Source organism: Gekko japonicus, unplaced genomic scaffold (assembly GCF_001447785.1).
Source record: "Gekko japonicus isolate JY-2015 unplaced genomic scaffold, Gekko_japonicus_V1.1 scaffold1628, whole genome shotgun sequence".
Lineage (NCBI taxonomy): Eukaryota > Metazoa > Chordata > Lepidosauria > Squamata > Gekkonidae > Gekko > Gekko japonicus.
In genome coordinates, this window is record NW_015162000.1 from 350,700 (window position 1) to 367,386 (window position 16,687).

Genomic DNA, 16,687 nt, shown 5'->3' on the forward strand with positions numbered 1-16,687 from the left:
TGGATTCCACAACATGCATGGCTTACCTGCAACAAGACAGAGCGGCAGACATCATCCACCTAGCCACCGTCATCCATACCCAACCTTCAGTCACGGCCTTCCACATACAGAGGCTACTCGGCCTTATGGCCGCAACTACGTCGGTCCTGGTCTTCGCAAAACTAAAAATGCGATACCTACAACTGTGGTTCATTCGCAACTTCGATACAATGAAAAACGCACATACCACAGTCCTAACCCTCCCCTTCCAACATACAAGAGTCCCTACTTTGGTGGACTGTCCCCTCCAATCTTTTCCAAGGAGCACCCTTCCATCCGCTGTCACCCCAAATCACCATAACGACAGATGCTTCCCTGACGGGATGTGGTGCACACCATGGGCCTTTCTGTTGGGGACAAATGGGACGCACAGAAGAGGAAGCGACACATAAACTTCCTGGAACTGCTGGCAATACAACATACTGTCACCAGCTTCCTACCTATAATCAGGGAAAAATGTGTCATGGTCCTCACGGACAACACCATGGCGCTCTCTTATGTCAACAAGCAGGGAGGCACTATTTCCCTACGCCTCTGCAACATTGCCATCCAATTATGGAACCTCTGCATCACCAACAACATTTTCCTCATAGCCACACACATCCCTGGACACATGAACGTGCAGGCAGACCATCTAAGTTGAGCAGGACTCAGCCTTCATGAGTGGGAGATGAACCCAACATACCTCCTACCACTCTTCCGCAGGTGGGGAACTCCCCAAGTCGATGTTTTTGCTACCAGAGCCAACAAAAGGTGTCCTCTGTTCTGCAGTCGGGGAGGCAGGGACCCACAGTCTCTGGGAGACGGTCTCCTTTACCCTTGGTCCACGGGGCTTCTGTACCTGTTTCCTCCCTTACCTTTGCTTCTGAGAGTAGTCCGCAAAATACTCAGAGACGGTGCGGACTGCATATTAATAACCCCATGTTGGCTGAAGCAACCATGGTTTTCGACAGTCCTCGAGTTATCAACAGGAATATACCATCAATTCCCTCTGGCTCAGGACCTCCTCCTCCTCCTGTCCAACTCCCCTCTTGTATATCACGACATACCACAATTGAAATTGACAGCATGGAGGATAACGTCACCGGTTTTTCCACCCACGTAGCAAACATTCTGTTGAATTCCAGGAAACCTACTATGCGGAGGTCCTACAATTATAAATGGCAAAGGTTCTGTTCTTCCTTAGGTGATGACGCCCCTCGAGCCACCTCTGTGGGTTTCGAAAGAGTTTTCCAATTCCTCCTTTCCCTAGCAGACTCGGGACTTTCCCACTCATCGCTGCGTGTTTATTTGGCCGCCCTTTCGGCCTACCATGTTCAAGTTGACGGATGCACACTGTTTTCCCATTCCCCTAGTTCTCCGCCAGCTCACGAGGAAGCCCTTTGAGCCGCTCACAACATGCGACCTCAAACTTCTAGCGTGGAAAATTGCCTTTTTAATCGCTGTCACCTCGGCTAGGCGAGTGGGAGAAATATTGGCTTTCCGACACGATACACTTGTCGTTTTTGCCAGACGGAGTCCGCCTTGTACCGGACATTTCCTTCCTGCCGAAGGTGGTGTCAGAGTTCCACCTGCAAGCAGAGGTCTTCCTCCCGGATTTCTTCCCAACTCCAACGTCCGCGGAGGACAGACTCTTACACACTTTGGATGTGAAGCGGGCTCTCCTGTTCTACCTCAATAGAACACGCCCAACGGCCATGGTAAGTGGCAGGAGTGCTTTTGTTCTATATATTCTTTGGAAGCTAATGTAGGGTCCTGTAAGATGTCTATAAAATGGGTAAGATTATTCTGTTTCCATATTTCAAAAGTTCCTGTTGATTGAGCGGGATTAAACCACGACTGGTCTACAAAGGAGGTCAGTGGTGAAGGTGAGGGAGTTAATAACTTCTTACGTTTATCCCATATTTTAAAAATGATATTCAAAAACTGATTTTGGTGAATATTAGTAGGCCTTTTAGATGGGTTTTCCCATAAAAGAGTTGGGAAAAACAGGTTGCTTACCTGTAACTGGTGATCTTCGAGTGGTCATCTGTGCATTCACACTCATGGGATCTAGTGTGCACGCGGTGGATCAATCGGTGCTGTAGCAAGCTCTTTTAACGGATTTTCGCACCCAGACCTTGGGCATACGCAGGAACCCCACCGCGCATGCCCAGAGGGAAGGGCGTGGACATCCCGCCAGTTCCTTCGAACCGCCGCAAATCAACCCTTATTAAAAGTATAGAAGCTGACAGCAGCGGGGAAGGAGGGCAGGTGGTGTGAATGCACAGATGACCACTCGAAGATCACCAGTTACAGGTAAGCAACCTGTTTTTCCCAACTCTTTTATGGGAAAACCCATCTAAAAGGCCTACTAATATTCACCAAAATCAGTTTTTGAATATCATTTTTAAAATATGGGATAAACGTAAGAAGTTATTAACTCCCTCACCTTCACCACTGACCTCCTTTGTAGACCAGTCGTGGTTTAATCCCGCTCAATCAACAGGAACTTTTGAAATATGGAAACAGAATAATCTTACCCATTTTATAGACATCTTACAGGACCCTACATTAGCTTCCAAAGAATATATAGAACAAAAGCACTCCTGCCACTTACCATGGCTCGAATACCACCAATTACACTCCTTATATCATTCTGTATTTTTTCACAAGGGTTTGCGTCGACCCCTCACGCCATTTGAAAGGCTCCTAAAAAACAAACATTTGCATCTTAAAAATATAATTCCACTTCTTTATAAAGTTTTATTAGAGACACTTTCATTTAAAGCATCTCAATACCAACTTAGTTGGCAAGCAGATTGTAGTGGTATTTCCCCAGAAGGAGACTGGACGAAGATGTGGGCCTCCCCTTCTCTTACATCTAGGTCTATTCCGGTAAGGTTACAGGCATTTAAAATACTAATGCGCTGTTACATTACGCCAAGCAAAATTAATCATATCTCCCCCACATACTCACCTCTCTGTTGGAGGAACTGTGGCAAGCGTGGCTCCTTCTTGCACTGTTGGTGGGAGTGTCAGAAGGTGAAAGATTTTTTGGGAAAAATATTTGGTTACATTAAAGAAATTACGGAATATGATGTTAAAACGCCAGAAACAGTATTGTCGGACTTTTGAAAGGACAATACAGTTCCTAAACTACGTCGAGAATTGATTTCTACGTTGTTATCAGCAGCAAAGACCATGATTGCAGCAAGTTGGAAAGACGCCAACCCCATCTCGTGTGGACGATGGTTTACCAAACTTTGGGAACTTTTGACGATGGACAAAATTGCGGACTCTATAAAGAGGACTGAAGAGCATCAATTTACCTCAAACTTGCTGGCTAAATGGTCCCCGTTTTTGGACTACATACACAACAATCAATCTACAACAACCAATAACATGCCATCATCTTACAAAGAAATACTTACCTGTTTATAAATTTAACATGTGAAGCTCCCAATTAAGTGAACATTAATCAGTTTATGTAGGTTACCACCGAGTTTGTTTGTTCTGCTTGAATGGTTCATTGTTTTTATTGTTCAGTGTTCATAAATGTATAAAAACCCAATAATTTTTTTTTAAAAAAAGACCCAGGAAATCCTAGGGTTCCATGGCACCTGGGCGCCTGCCATTGTAGCCTGGGAGGGAGTTTAAGAGGGCAGATGTGATATAGACATTAGATCCCATGACAATTCTGGCTATGTCATTTGGAGCCCTAGATCTAATTTTTCCTCTGAAAGAAATAAAGTTCTTTGTGAGGGGGCACCCAGTCATTTCTGAACTGGGAACTGGGGAGTGGATCCATTGCTGTTCGTGTTTTTAATTTCAAATTGATGATCATTTGTTTTCTGTAGGAAGCCTTGGTTACTCTTCGGCTTCTTGATGCTCTTTGTGAAATGACATCCAATGATGGACAACTGGAACGTCTGCAGGCTTGCCCTGACTTACTTGAGACTGCTGTCAGTAAGTAGAGAATCCACACTATCAAACATTAGATAATTTAATGATTGAATTGCTCTGTACTTTGCTTGGAGGATGTAGATGTTACAGTTTTATACTGTGTAATCCATCTTCAGTTTCAGCAAGAAAGGCAAGCTTAAATACAAGTTGGCTTGTGGTAGTTCCGCTGTTCATTTCGAGGAAATTTTAATTTTAATTCATTTTATTTTAAATATACGTGCATACCGTTTAATAGACTTGATTCAAGTAACAATAAAATAAGACATATTTCTCCTCCTCCACCCTAAAATCAGCAAGCCTGCTGTGTTTTTACAGGCCTGTGAGATTTTGTCTATTCAGACAAATTTGTATTTTGTGATCTTGTAACGGCCAATGGCTAATTACAGTAAACTAAACTGAACTGACAAAAATTCAGACAAGATCATTCAGATCTTACTCAGTTTTCCAGCATTTTGTATAGAGTTCTACAAAGCCTTGGTCAGTCTTAAATTCATACAAACCTCCCTTATACTGCCGCTTTGTTAAGATCAATACTATCTATACTGACTAGCAGTGGCTGTCCTGGACCTTGGGTAACAGAAGATCACATCACCTGCCACTTGATCCTTTTAACTGATTATGCTGAGGATTGGGCCTAGGATAGGCATACCGGCCTCCAGATGGTGGCTGGAGATCTCCTGGGATTACAACTGATCTTCAGGCAACAGAGATCAGTTCACCTGGAGAAAATGGCTGTTTGGAAGGTGGATTCTATGGCATTGTACCCCACTGAAGTCCCTCCCCTCCCCAAACCTTGCTCTTCTCAGGCTTCACCCTGCAAACCTCCAGGTATTTTCCAGTCCGGAGCCGGCCACCCTAGCCTGGGACCTTCTGCCTGCAAAAGCCTGTGCTCTGCCACTGAGCAATGGAAGTTCCCAAATAGCTTTAATTAGCTGATGTTGTCATCTCTGTGCTAACTGGAAAGTGCACAGAGAGCAACAACCCACAGGTTATACGGTTTGCTGCCGAGAGGACCCTGCCATACCCTAAATTTAAAGGCCTTGGTAAGCATTAAAGGGTAAAAATCTGCACACCCATGTGTGCTACCTGGTCTCCCCTCTCCCCAGTATTTACATGCTGAAATAGACTTTTGAACAGTTTTTACACACGGTGTTGTTTGTGCTTTTGTTCCACAGCTCTGTGGCAGGTAAAATCCACTGGTGAAGCAGTCTTAAAATAGTGCGGAAAATGTTTGGAGGCCCCATGAACTACTTTTTAATGAGATTAACTTTGTATTGAGATAAATTCTCTAAGTATACTCTTAATTGTATTGCGAATGCGGCGTAAGCTACTGTGATAAATTGTTTATTTGTCTGAGCTTTTCAAAAGATGGAGGATGAAAGGGCAAAAAATGTACAGGATTTGTGATCAGCATATGATTAATTCAGTTTAATTTTGTCCCGTTTTTTGATCCCCATGACTTGCATAAGATAGAAAAATACCCTCAAACCCCCAATGAATACACCAAGGATGATTCAAAGGATCTTCCCCTAAACATCAATCCTACTGAGATTACTCCTCTCCTGTGGAGAAGGCGAGAGGTGCATTTGTGCCCCAGGCATTGCCCTTTGCCTTTAGCTGAGGCCAGATAGCCTTCCAGTCCAGGCGCTTTGAAGGAAAATGTGGAACTCCTCCATCTTTTGGGATATCAGCTTGCGCATGCAGCACATGTGGCTAAAATACATCTGTGCCGTCTGCAAAGAGAGTCCTTGGCAAGATGAAGAGAAATGGGACCTCTGGATCAGGGCCTTTGGTTCCAGAAGAGTCTGGCTACTCACTTTAATTTTATCACTCACAGTACAATGCCGCTTTTGCGTAATTTGAATTTTTGAACTTGTGCCTGTGTTTGTTTGGAATGGCACATTTCTGTTTCAGTTTTTTTTTTTAAATGAAAGCCTTACTTCCAACCACCTTTGGCCCTGAGAGGGCTTTCCAATCTCCACAGGTCACCCTCCTACTTTCTTTCTTGAATTAGGGAGACTTCCTGGGACAGACTTTTCCAGATAGCAGGAGTGCCCTTCCCGTTGTTGTAACCAGTGCTCCCTCTAAGCTGAGGAGTCTTGTGAGCAAAGTGTACTTTGTGAGCTGCTGGCATTAAAGTTGTAAGCGAGCAATTTGGCTGCTGCATAAATTAGTTTGCTCTGGAGCCGTCCTTCCTGAGCTAAGACAAATATGTGTGAGCCGGAGGCTGAAAAACTGTGAGCCAGCTCACACTTAACTCAGCCTCTGACTAACTACGTAGAACTAGCACCTGCAACATGAAACTAATTTACTGCTATGATAGGCAGTCCAAGTTCTTGACCCGAGGCTTGTCTTTTTCTCTGTTGTCCAGGAACATTGCAGCTTGCCCATCTTTCTGGGAAGCAGGCCACCAACGTTTTCACCGCAACTCAATCTGCAACAGGGCAGGAGCAGATCTCTCACCCCACTGTGGGTTTCAAATCGCATCTGATTCGTTTGATTGCAAATTTGTGTTACAGGAATAAAGCTAATCAAGACAAGGTAAGAGGAATTAAAATAAGTTAACAGGGCACACATAAAACAAATGCGTATAAAGCAATTTTGTCAGCCGCCCATTCATTCGCTCACCGCCCAGCTGCTCTCTTCTCCACACATTTGAATGGAGAGCAGAGTTGAAAGGTCAAAGAAGGGCCATCAGAGGGAGACTCTTACCTTTGCAAAATGCTGCGGGGGACCCTGGTGCATCTTTGGAGGGGTCTGGGCAGCGTTTCGGACCTTACGTTGGGCAGGACTTGTGGGGCATGTTTTTTGATTAAGGGGGCGTGGCCCTGAAATGCCCCAGCATAGCTATGGGCTCCCAAACTACCCACAGTCCTCTTATATATGATCTCCGTATCTGCAAGAGCTTTGATACGATCAGGCTGACATTTTTGAAACTGATTTCAGGGGTTTAAGTAATTGAAACCTAGATGAAATTTACTGGAATTCGAGTGATAAATTCATAGAATCATAGGGTTGGAAGGGACCTCCAGGGCCATCTAGTCCAACCCCCTGCACAATGCAGGAAATTCAGAAATACCTCCCCCTCCCCACCCGCACTGACCGCTGTTCCACGCCCAGAAGATGACAAAAAACCTCCAGGATTGCTTCCTGATCCCAAAGTGGCAATCAGCATTTCCCTGGGCATGTAAGAAAGGGCCACAAGAACTAAGCACTGAGGCAACCCTTCCTGCCCTCCCTCTCAGGATCTGCCTCAGTTCACAGAATCACATCAGGGTTATTTGAAGATTCTAGTTGTCTGTATTCTTGAAAGACCATGAGGTAAATAGTGTGTTGCCTGGAAGGGGGATTTCCCCCCACCAAGTTTTAGTAAGTTTCTTCTAGCATCTTAATGTGATTTTTTTTCATACCCACTTTTTTGTTTCTCAGTTGTCAGTAGTTTCCATTTCCAAGAATAATTTTATTCTCCTTCCCACCTGCACTTGTGTTGCTCTTTCATGAGTGGCCACAGGTCCGACCCACGCCTGCCAAGTGCCATTTTAAAGGAGAATTTGGCCATTTAAAAATGCCTCAAGAGAGGGAGTGTGGTGGGACCAGGTGATCTTGTTTCCCCACCAAACCTCTTCAGATGCCCAAACAGTCCCCCAGAGCTGTTTTGGCACTTGAAAACGTGTGTGGCAGGGGATCAGATTGCCTGGTTCTGCCACATGGTGGGCCTGATCAGGATTGGGACATTGCAGCATTCTTAAATGGCCAGATCCTTCTTTAAAATGGCCTTGGCAGCCACAGGTCAGGTAAAGAAAATGTATGCAATTAAGCAAGCAGTACTTCCTCAAAAGATGCATTGCTTTTTATGATGAGAATAAAGAGTTAATGTGTTTAATAAAACTTGAATATTTCAACGTTCTTTATGCTTAAAGGGGATCAGTGCTAAATTGATTAGGAAACTTGGCAGAAGGAGAAAAGGCTTCTTTTTAGTGTCTCCCTTCTTGGTCTGAAGGATACAGTGATAATCAGTTTTGCCAGATTTCTAGCCTTCTGGCTTTTGGTTTCTGGATGTATGAGTTCCAAAGAAGATGCTGCTTAAGCACTACAGATCAGGACCTTAAGGATTTGAAGTTGTTAGTCACTGTGCTTATCTGTGTTATTATATGATCTTCTTAAATGTGTCAACAAGGTGTGTGTTTGCCTGGAGAAATAGATTTCAGCACCAGCCTACAAATCACTTTTTGAGATGGTTATGAAATACTGGTAATCAGTGAGTGACAAGATGAAGAGTGAAAGACATCCTGTAAACAGTTTCATGAACCAAAACTAGTATATTCTTACCTGAAGCCACCTTTCTCCCAACTTTCCCATGGTTCCATGCTTGTGGCCAATAGGGGCACCAGTTCCAACTCCGACCCCTTTCAGATGCAAGCGTGGCCCCTGCATAATTGTGTGATACAACTGGGGCTGTTCCTTACCCATTCAGGATGACTAGGGGATATGCACATGATTTGTAGCACCTCTGAAGCTGGAGCTCTTCCCTTTTTCTGTGTCGTCTGATGAAGAAGCTACTGAGATAACTCTCTGAAGCAGGTGATTCCTCACAAGCCCCAGTGGAGAAAGAAATCAATGGCTCCAATGCTTGTTATATTATGCCTGGGATGTGCAATTGTTTTGTTTTTATATGCAGCCATTTTTAGTAGTGGGGGGAAAAATAGGTCCTGATCAGACGTTTTTCTGGTTCCATTAACAAAAAAAGTCCCCTAGACAATATATTCTGATAGTGCCATTTAAAAAGTAATGCTAATTCCATTTAGAGCATAATCTCTAAAAATACAGCTATGTTCTGGACAGGGAGTAAACAAATATGGAGTTGAGCTTGTTTGTTTTTTAACCTTGGCATATTTTATTGGAACTATTTTCATTATTTTGCATTTTAAATTGCTAATCTTAATCCACAGGCAGGCATTTGCATGGGCAGGGGATTCTTTATTAATCTTGATGAGAAATTAATTGAATTTACATGAGCCACATTTGAGAGTGCAAACCTAGAACGGCTCAAATACCACAGATGCCAGTTTCTTATTACCCCCCCCCCATCTCAAGCTGAGTGCTTTTCAGTGAGGTTGGTTCTTCTGTTTTACTGTGAGTCATCAAGTGCTGAGGAAGTGAATCACAGGGTTGTTGAGAAATCCTGTTAAATATCCAACAGTCCTTTTCTTTTCCTCTTTTTAGGAATTTGGAGTCAGTTTCTAATACATCATTTTTTGATTAAAGAAAACTTTGCACAGAGGAGAGGCAGGGAGGAAGGGTCTGCAAAATGTCAACATTTTACTCTGTAGATGCTCAGAGGCAGGTAATGTCTTCTCAGAGCTTCTGCTAGAGCACCACAATGTGATTTGTAACAAAACAACTGCCAAAGCACAAGTTACAAAAGGGTACAGGGATTTCTCTTCAAAGAGAAATGAAAGAGAACTCCCTCATTTAAAAAAAAAGAAAATAAGAGGAATTTATGGCTACATTCGAAAAGCTGAATGTCAGGAAAAAAAGTTCCCCTCCCCATTGCAACCCTATTGAATCTATGTGTGTGTCTGAATCTGAAGCTCACAGAGTAGGTTTTAGGGTTGTTTTTTTTGGGGGGGGGTTATGTATAATTTTGTTTTACCATTTAAAGGGGGTACAAAATAAAAAGGGATAAAGGGAAAGGTGAGAAGCATAAAACATCATTTGTTAAAGGTTTTTTTTTTTTAACCTGGACCTGCCTCTTTGGTGTAGTTTGGTGTAGTGGTTAAGTGCGTGGACTCTAATCTGGGAGAACCGGGTTTGATTCCCCACTCCTCCACTTGCAACTGCTGGATGACCTTGGGCAAGCCATAGTTCTGACAAGAGCTGTCCTTGAAAGGGCAGTTCTTGAAAGAGCTCTCTCAGCCCCACATACCTCACAGGGTGTCTGTTGTGGGGAGGGGAAGGGGAAGGAGTTTGTAAGCTGCTCTGAGACTCCAAGTGAAGGACAGGGTATAAATCCAATCTCTTCTTCGTCTTCTTTGTGTATATGCCAGAAAGAAAACAAACCTGCAAAAACTTTAATGTTTTTAAAAGTGAAATATTTTAAAAGGAGAGGCTGAACAAACTTTATTATAAACCCCGGTAAATAAATTTGTACATATTTTGCAGAGTTCTTTTTCTGATGTGAAAACCTGATTCTCATGCATCCCCTAGGTTTCTTTCATTGTTGCTAGGCTGCCAGCATCTAAGAAAAGCAAACACACCACAAAGAATCTTGGTAGCAATAAGTTTGACTTAAGAAAGTCGTCTGTGATCGCCTGATGCGTTGCTTCATGTATCGTCTTGTTCAGAAGAGCCCAAGGCATCTGCCATTGCCGTGCTGTAATGCTCAGTGCAGCAACATATGCATACCATAGTTATTGTATACTCTTCGTGGTAAATATATGGCTTTCATAGACCTATAAATCACAACAGCAAGTTACAGGTTTATACAAATTTTAGTCATATTAAACTGTGCAAACCTGGCCGATGAGTGTATGTTTCTAAAGTAAGATCCATGCAGTTGAACCCTGTTACGGGGACAGCGCTGAAGGCTGGCAGTACACCAGATGTGAGTGGAGGGACTGTGCTTTCAAAGGACGTAAGGACTGGGGCTGTGATCAAAGCATCAAGCTAATCCAGTAGTGTACATGTGTCAGCAGTTCCAAGTGGCCTAGACTGTTGCTAGCATCACTTTTAGGCATCCTTTGTTGGTAGGTCCCCTTTCTCTCCATGAGCGTCTTCATCTGATAGCTTATTGTGTTTTTAACATTCTCTCTCTTACTCCTAGAGTATGGAAATACTCTCATGAAAGTTTCTATGGGAAGGGATTTCAGATATACAACATGATTATTTTTATCTATGAAGCAAGTGTGCTATTTTAAATGTGATTTAAAATGTGAATAAAATGTGGAGTTCACTGCTAGAGGATGTAGTGATGGCCACAGGAATAAACAGCATTTAAAAAGGGATTAGATAGATTCATGGAGGAGGGATTTATCAGTGGCTACTAGCCATAGTGACTGAGGGGAACCTCCACGTTCAGAGGCACTAAACTTCTGAATCCCAGAGTCTGGAGGCAACATTGCAGGGAGGCCTTGGCCTCTCTGCCCTGCTGTTGGCCCTCCAGAGTTGACCGCTGTGTAATGCAGAATGCTGGACTAGATGGACCACTGGCCTGATCCAGCAGGGCTCTTCTGATGTTTTTATTTCTTTTTAGTTCGTGGTAAGTGTAGGGTATTTTCCATATAGTATTGGTGAGATAAATCAACTCCTTGAGATACTGTTTTTAAAGAAAATAACCTACAGGCAATGTTCACAGCCACATTAAAAAAATTAAACAAGCAAATCTTAAGAATGTGAATATTCTGCTAATGGGAGTTAGGATAATTGTTTAAGAAATACATTTCCCTGTACTGTGGCAGTTTTATATAATTAATTAATTAATTTCATATAATTATCCCCAGGAATTTCTCTGTATAAAGCCAATTACAAATATTAGAGCCATGATTGTGTTCGTGCGTGTAGGTTGTGCAGGCACACCTGAATGTTAATTGTATTTTCAGTATTTCCCATAAATATAGTGTAAGGGGTGGGTCAGAGTTGATGTTGGTCTTAACAATCCAAGGCCCTGCATATCTGAGGCAACACATGGGTAACCTTTTGACCTAGAAATATCTCAAGTCACCATAGTTACTGCTTTCGTTAAAAAAATAACAGAGATTAAAAATGATACAATGCCTTCCAGCTGCGTAGATGAAGGTAGATTTTACTGTCCTGCAACCCAGAATCATAACAACTGCACAAACACCATAGTACATAAGATACTTACAGTAGCCCCTGTAAGAAGAGCTCTGTAAGCTCTTGGAGGAGTGGCTACATTAGGGGTGTGTCGCCTAATATGCAAAGGAGTTCCTGCTACAAAAAGAGCCCTGCGTGGCGACACCTGACCCCAAGGTGCTGGACAATTTCCTGAAATGGGCTGTCAGTAAATAGTAAAGGAGCTGCAGTGGCTCAAGTGGTTAAGACACTGAACTGCAGGCTGTGGAAGGTCAGTAGTTCAGCAGTTTGAGACCCGGGTGCCGCATGATGGAGTGAGCTCCCGTCTCTAGTTCCAGCTCCTGCCAACCTAGCAGTTTGAAAGCAACAAATTGCAAGTAGATAAATAGGTACCACTACAGTGGGAAGGTAACAGCGTTCTGTGTGCCTTGGTGTTTAGTCATGCTGGCCACATGACCATGGAAACGTCTTCGGACAGCTCTGGCTCTTCTTCTTTGAAACGGAGATGAGCTCCGCAACCCTAGAGTCGGATTTGACTGGCTTTCGAGCAAGGGAACCTTTACCTTTAATAGTAAAGAGCATTAGTAACACACTTGTCTTTGAACACACATACTGGTGATCTGCCTTGAGCGTATCAGTTAATAAATAAGCCAGTTGATTAGTTTGTAAGGTGCTGACATTGTGTGTCTCTTTTGCAACAGCATGATTGTACAATTGTGTGAGCAGCTAGACAAGGAAAGTAGTTTTCATTATTTTTCATGTTGATTATCGTGGCAGGACATCACCTCTTACTGGTGTCAGTGGAAGAAAGTGGGCATGCTGTGATGCTTATTATTTAAGTTTCCACTGCCTCGCCTTGTTACGAGATGTACCTGTCACACTGTTTATAGAACATCTTTTCTTTTGCTTCTCTGGAGAACACCAAGTAATGGGGAAATCACCAAAACTGCAGTCTGTTCTTGTTCATTTTTCTATACAAGAAGCTGCTGTTCAGCCTTCAAATGATATATTTTCAGCAGCGACACTGCAGGCAGCGTTCTGTGGTTCACTTGTGGAAACTGTAACAAAGCCCACTCTTAATTGCAAGAGGGTGTAGGGTGTGTCATTGTGGGAAATCGCCACCACTTGGGTGGTTGTGGTGCTCCAATCTCTGCTTCTAGTCTGCAAGCAAAAATTGGGAATTGCAACCTTGGCATTGGATGGTGTTATGCCTTCGACAGAGGTCACCAGCATAAGATATGTCATCTCCAATTTATATATAATTCTAATGGACACATCATGTTGCTCATCTGAATATTTCTCATTACTATTTACATCTGTTTCCACTGTGGAAAATATGGGGCATGTTCCCACACTGTAGCTGCTGGTTTTGGGAAGGGAGTCTGAAGAACTGAGTCAAATTGAGGTTACAAGAGATGAAGTTCTAGGACTGCTGGGCAGACTGGAAACTAATAAGTCTGCCAGTCCTAATGGCATACTAATAAGTATATGTACCTTGCTGCTAAAATCGTCCTCTGGGGTGAATGATTGGAAAGTAGCAGATATCACCCCATTTTTAAAAAGGGGTCCAGGGAGTAATTAGTGTAAACCGTTATTGAAAAGAGAATTATTAAACACATCAAGGGATAGTGCTTGGTGAGGGGAAACCATCATGACTTCGATAAAGTGAAGGCCTGCCTCTCAAACTTTTAGGAGTTCATTGAGTAGGTTAACAAGCAAGTGGACAAGAGTAATTCGGTAGATATTATATACTTTGACTTTCAAAACAGTTTTGACAGGGAACGTCACCAAAGATTTCTGAGTAAGGTTGGCAGTCCTGGAACAAGAGGACAGGTAAATGTCAGGTAGCAGGGATTAGGAATAAATGGACAGTTCTCACAATGTAGGGAAGGGAGCAGCGGGGTCTCGCAAGGATCAGCATTAGGACCGATACTCTTTAATTTGTTCATAAATTATTTGGCAACTCTGGCTGAGTTTGCAGATGATACCAAATTATTCAGGATGGTGAAAACCAAGGTAAATTGTAAAGAGCTACAGGAGATTCTCTCTAAACTGTGTGAGCTGGCAACAATATGGCAGATGAAGGTGAGTGTTGGTAAGTGTTAGGTGATGCACATTGGAACAAAAATTTCCTAATTTATAATATATGCTAATGGCATCTGAAGTGGCTGAGATTGAAAGAGGTCTTGAGGTTGTAGTGGAAAGCTCAATGAAATTGTTGACTTGGTGTGCAGCAGCAGTTAAAAAGGCAAAGTCCAGCCTAGGGATCATTGGGAAGAGGATTGAAAATAGAATGGCCAATAACGTAATGCCCTTGTATATAGCTATGGTGCAGCCCCCTTTGGAATAATGTGTACCGTTCTGGTTGCTGTACCTCAGAAAGGATATCGCAGAGCTGGAAAAAGTGCAGAAGAGGGCAACATAAATGATTAAGGGGTTGGAGCAGCTTTCCTACGACAAAAGGCTAGAGAGTCTGGGATCTTTCAGTCAAGAAGAGAACCGACTAAGGACATGATCTTCAACCATCTGATGGCTGCAGAAAAGGAAGGTCAGAATTCTGTCTATGTCTGCTGCAAGCAGTCAGATATTTTCTGTTACACTGCAGGAGAGTTACTTGATCCTTAGCAGTCAATCGGATACAAAGATCATAGCTGGACTAGGAAAGGGTGGCCAGGGTGTGGGACATCGTGGTGTGGCCACAACAGGATCTGATCTCTCTTCCTTATATCCATACATCTCATCAGGGAAACGAATGTCCCATCAGATTCTTTGCCATTCCAGCATACATCCTGAGGAAAGGAGCCTCTGTCCACAAGTCTTTCAGCAGATTTCCAGGATGTGGTGGCTTCCAATAATAGACTTGTTTGCCACAAGCCACAGTTACGTCTATTATAAGCCAGAGGGCCTCTATCATAGGTTCTGGGATCTGTGAATGACAGAGGATAAATGACCTGTCTTTCTCAAGATTAGATGCAAAATGTGCACCTTGCTTTTAGTGTACTTTTGTTCAGAGATTTGTCTTGACATATAAACTTAACTACAGCAGCACACCCTCCTTTATAATCTGGTCGGTTGCTGTGCTTTGTTAGAGGTTCACAGCTGATGTATGGGGCCATTTGTGAGAGATCCGTGCTCTCTGGCTCCTGTGACCAGCATCCATGGAAACTCCTTTTTATAGCAGTCTTTTTGCAAAGACGAGCCTGTGCTAACTCCCAAGAATGGAGAGGTTTGAGACCTTTTCAATCAAGTGGCATACAGAAAAAAGTCTGAATGCATATACAAGAAAGTGAGTAAAAGTAAGGATTGTGGCATCCTTTTTCCTCCTGTGAAGGCTAACGGGGGGGGGGGGGGGCCCGCAATTTTGGGGGGCACATATATAAGTTTAGCCACTCAGTCAAAGAAGACAGGGACGGCAAAGGATGAGATGGTTCGACAGTGTCATAGATGCAATGAACATGAAATTGAGCAAACTTCAGAGGACAGCGGAAGACCGGAGGGCCTGGAGGGAGCTGGTCCATGGGGTCGCAAAGAGTCGGACTCGACTGTGTGACTGAACAACAACAAAAGTATTTTTGCACTTTCCACTGCGGCCCTGAGAGAATTCCTCATAGTTTGCAGCATATTTCTAGTAAAAAGATAGAATGTGCAAATTTCCACATTCTTGGTTAGACACGGAGGAGGAGGAGGAGGAGGCATTGTGGTATGGCTGTTAATACTTTGTCTCCATGATGGCCTCTTTGGAGCCAGAAAAGGAATACAAGCTAGGAAACCATATACACTCTCTTCTCTATGGTTCCTGGGCTTTAATAGTCTCTGTTCCTAGAATTTTGCAGACCAGCTCCATGGAGGCTTACGGGAGGACCAATTAGAATTTACTATATCTGCAAAATCAAACTAAGGTCCCATGCGAAGACATTCCATTGCAGATGTTTGTATTGTCCTTTTGCGTAACTTCATTTGTTTCAGGGGTGAGTTTTGCAAAGGAGTCTTGGATTTTGTTTTTCAAGAACGATAGGAGCAGGTCAGTAGAAAATGCAACAAAGGGAAGAAGGGCTTTGGAATTTGTTGCTTGTAACAACATTCAGTGTTTTTTGCGTCGCTTTTCTTAAAAGCTCAAACGTCTTCATATATATGCATGGGGTGGGTGCAAAGAACCTGGAGATAAAAATGTCCTGTCCCTTTAATCACAGCTTAATGTGTAGAAATGGGTAGGTGGCACATCTCATGGCATGGAGGTAAATGACATCACCTGGTAAACAATATCCCATTAAGCCTCTGTTAAAAGGACAGGACATTTTTCTCTAGGTTGTTGGCAACTATAGGCACATATGTGGAGGTAAGTCATCAGGACCGGGAATGAACCATGACACTTGCCCTCCCTCCTTCTCCTTGTGTTGGTCCCAACTACCCTTGTTTAATATTAGGTCTGGCTGTTGCAAGCCCTGGTTCAAGAGATACTATTGTTGTTGTTGTTGTTGTTAGCCATTCAGTTGTGTTTGACTCTTGCTGATTCTATGGGTCAGCTCTCTCCACGTTTACTGATCTTGTATTGATCTTCGATGTGGTCTCTGTGCTTTATACCCATGGGATACAGTGCGCACGAGCTGGATCAATCGGCATTGCATCAAGCTCTTAACGGATTTTCGCACCCAGACCTCGGGCATGCGTGGAAACCCCACCATGCATGCCCAGAGGGGTGGGCGCGGACATTCTGCCAGTTCCTTTCTTTCCGCCGCGCTGGAAGCCAGTTTGGTGTAGTGGTTAAGTGTGCAGACTCTAATCTGGAAGAACCGGGTTTGATTCCCCACTCCTCCACTTGCACCTGCTGATGTGACCTTGGGTCAGTCACAAGCTCTGGCACAGCTGTCCTTGAAAAAGAGCAGTTTGTGTC

General features: G+C 43.4%; 1 protein-coding gene across 1 annotated transcript in view; it reads left to right on the forward strand.

Moving 5' to 3' along the window:
- ATXN10 (ataxin 10) overlaps positions 1-16,687 on the forward strand; it is a 103,382-nt gene that overhangs the window by 60,602 nt on the left and 26,093 nt on the right. The window contains exons 8-9 of the mRNA XM_015405450.1: positions 3,879-3,987; positions 6,356-6,525. Of these exons, the coding sequence (XP_015260936.1) occupies positions 3,879-3,987; positions 6,356-6,525 (279 nt within the window). The remainder of the gene's footprint in view (positions 1-3,878; positions 3,988-6,355; positions 6,526-16,687) is intronic.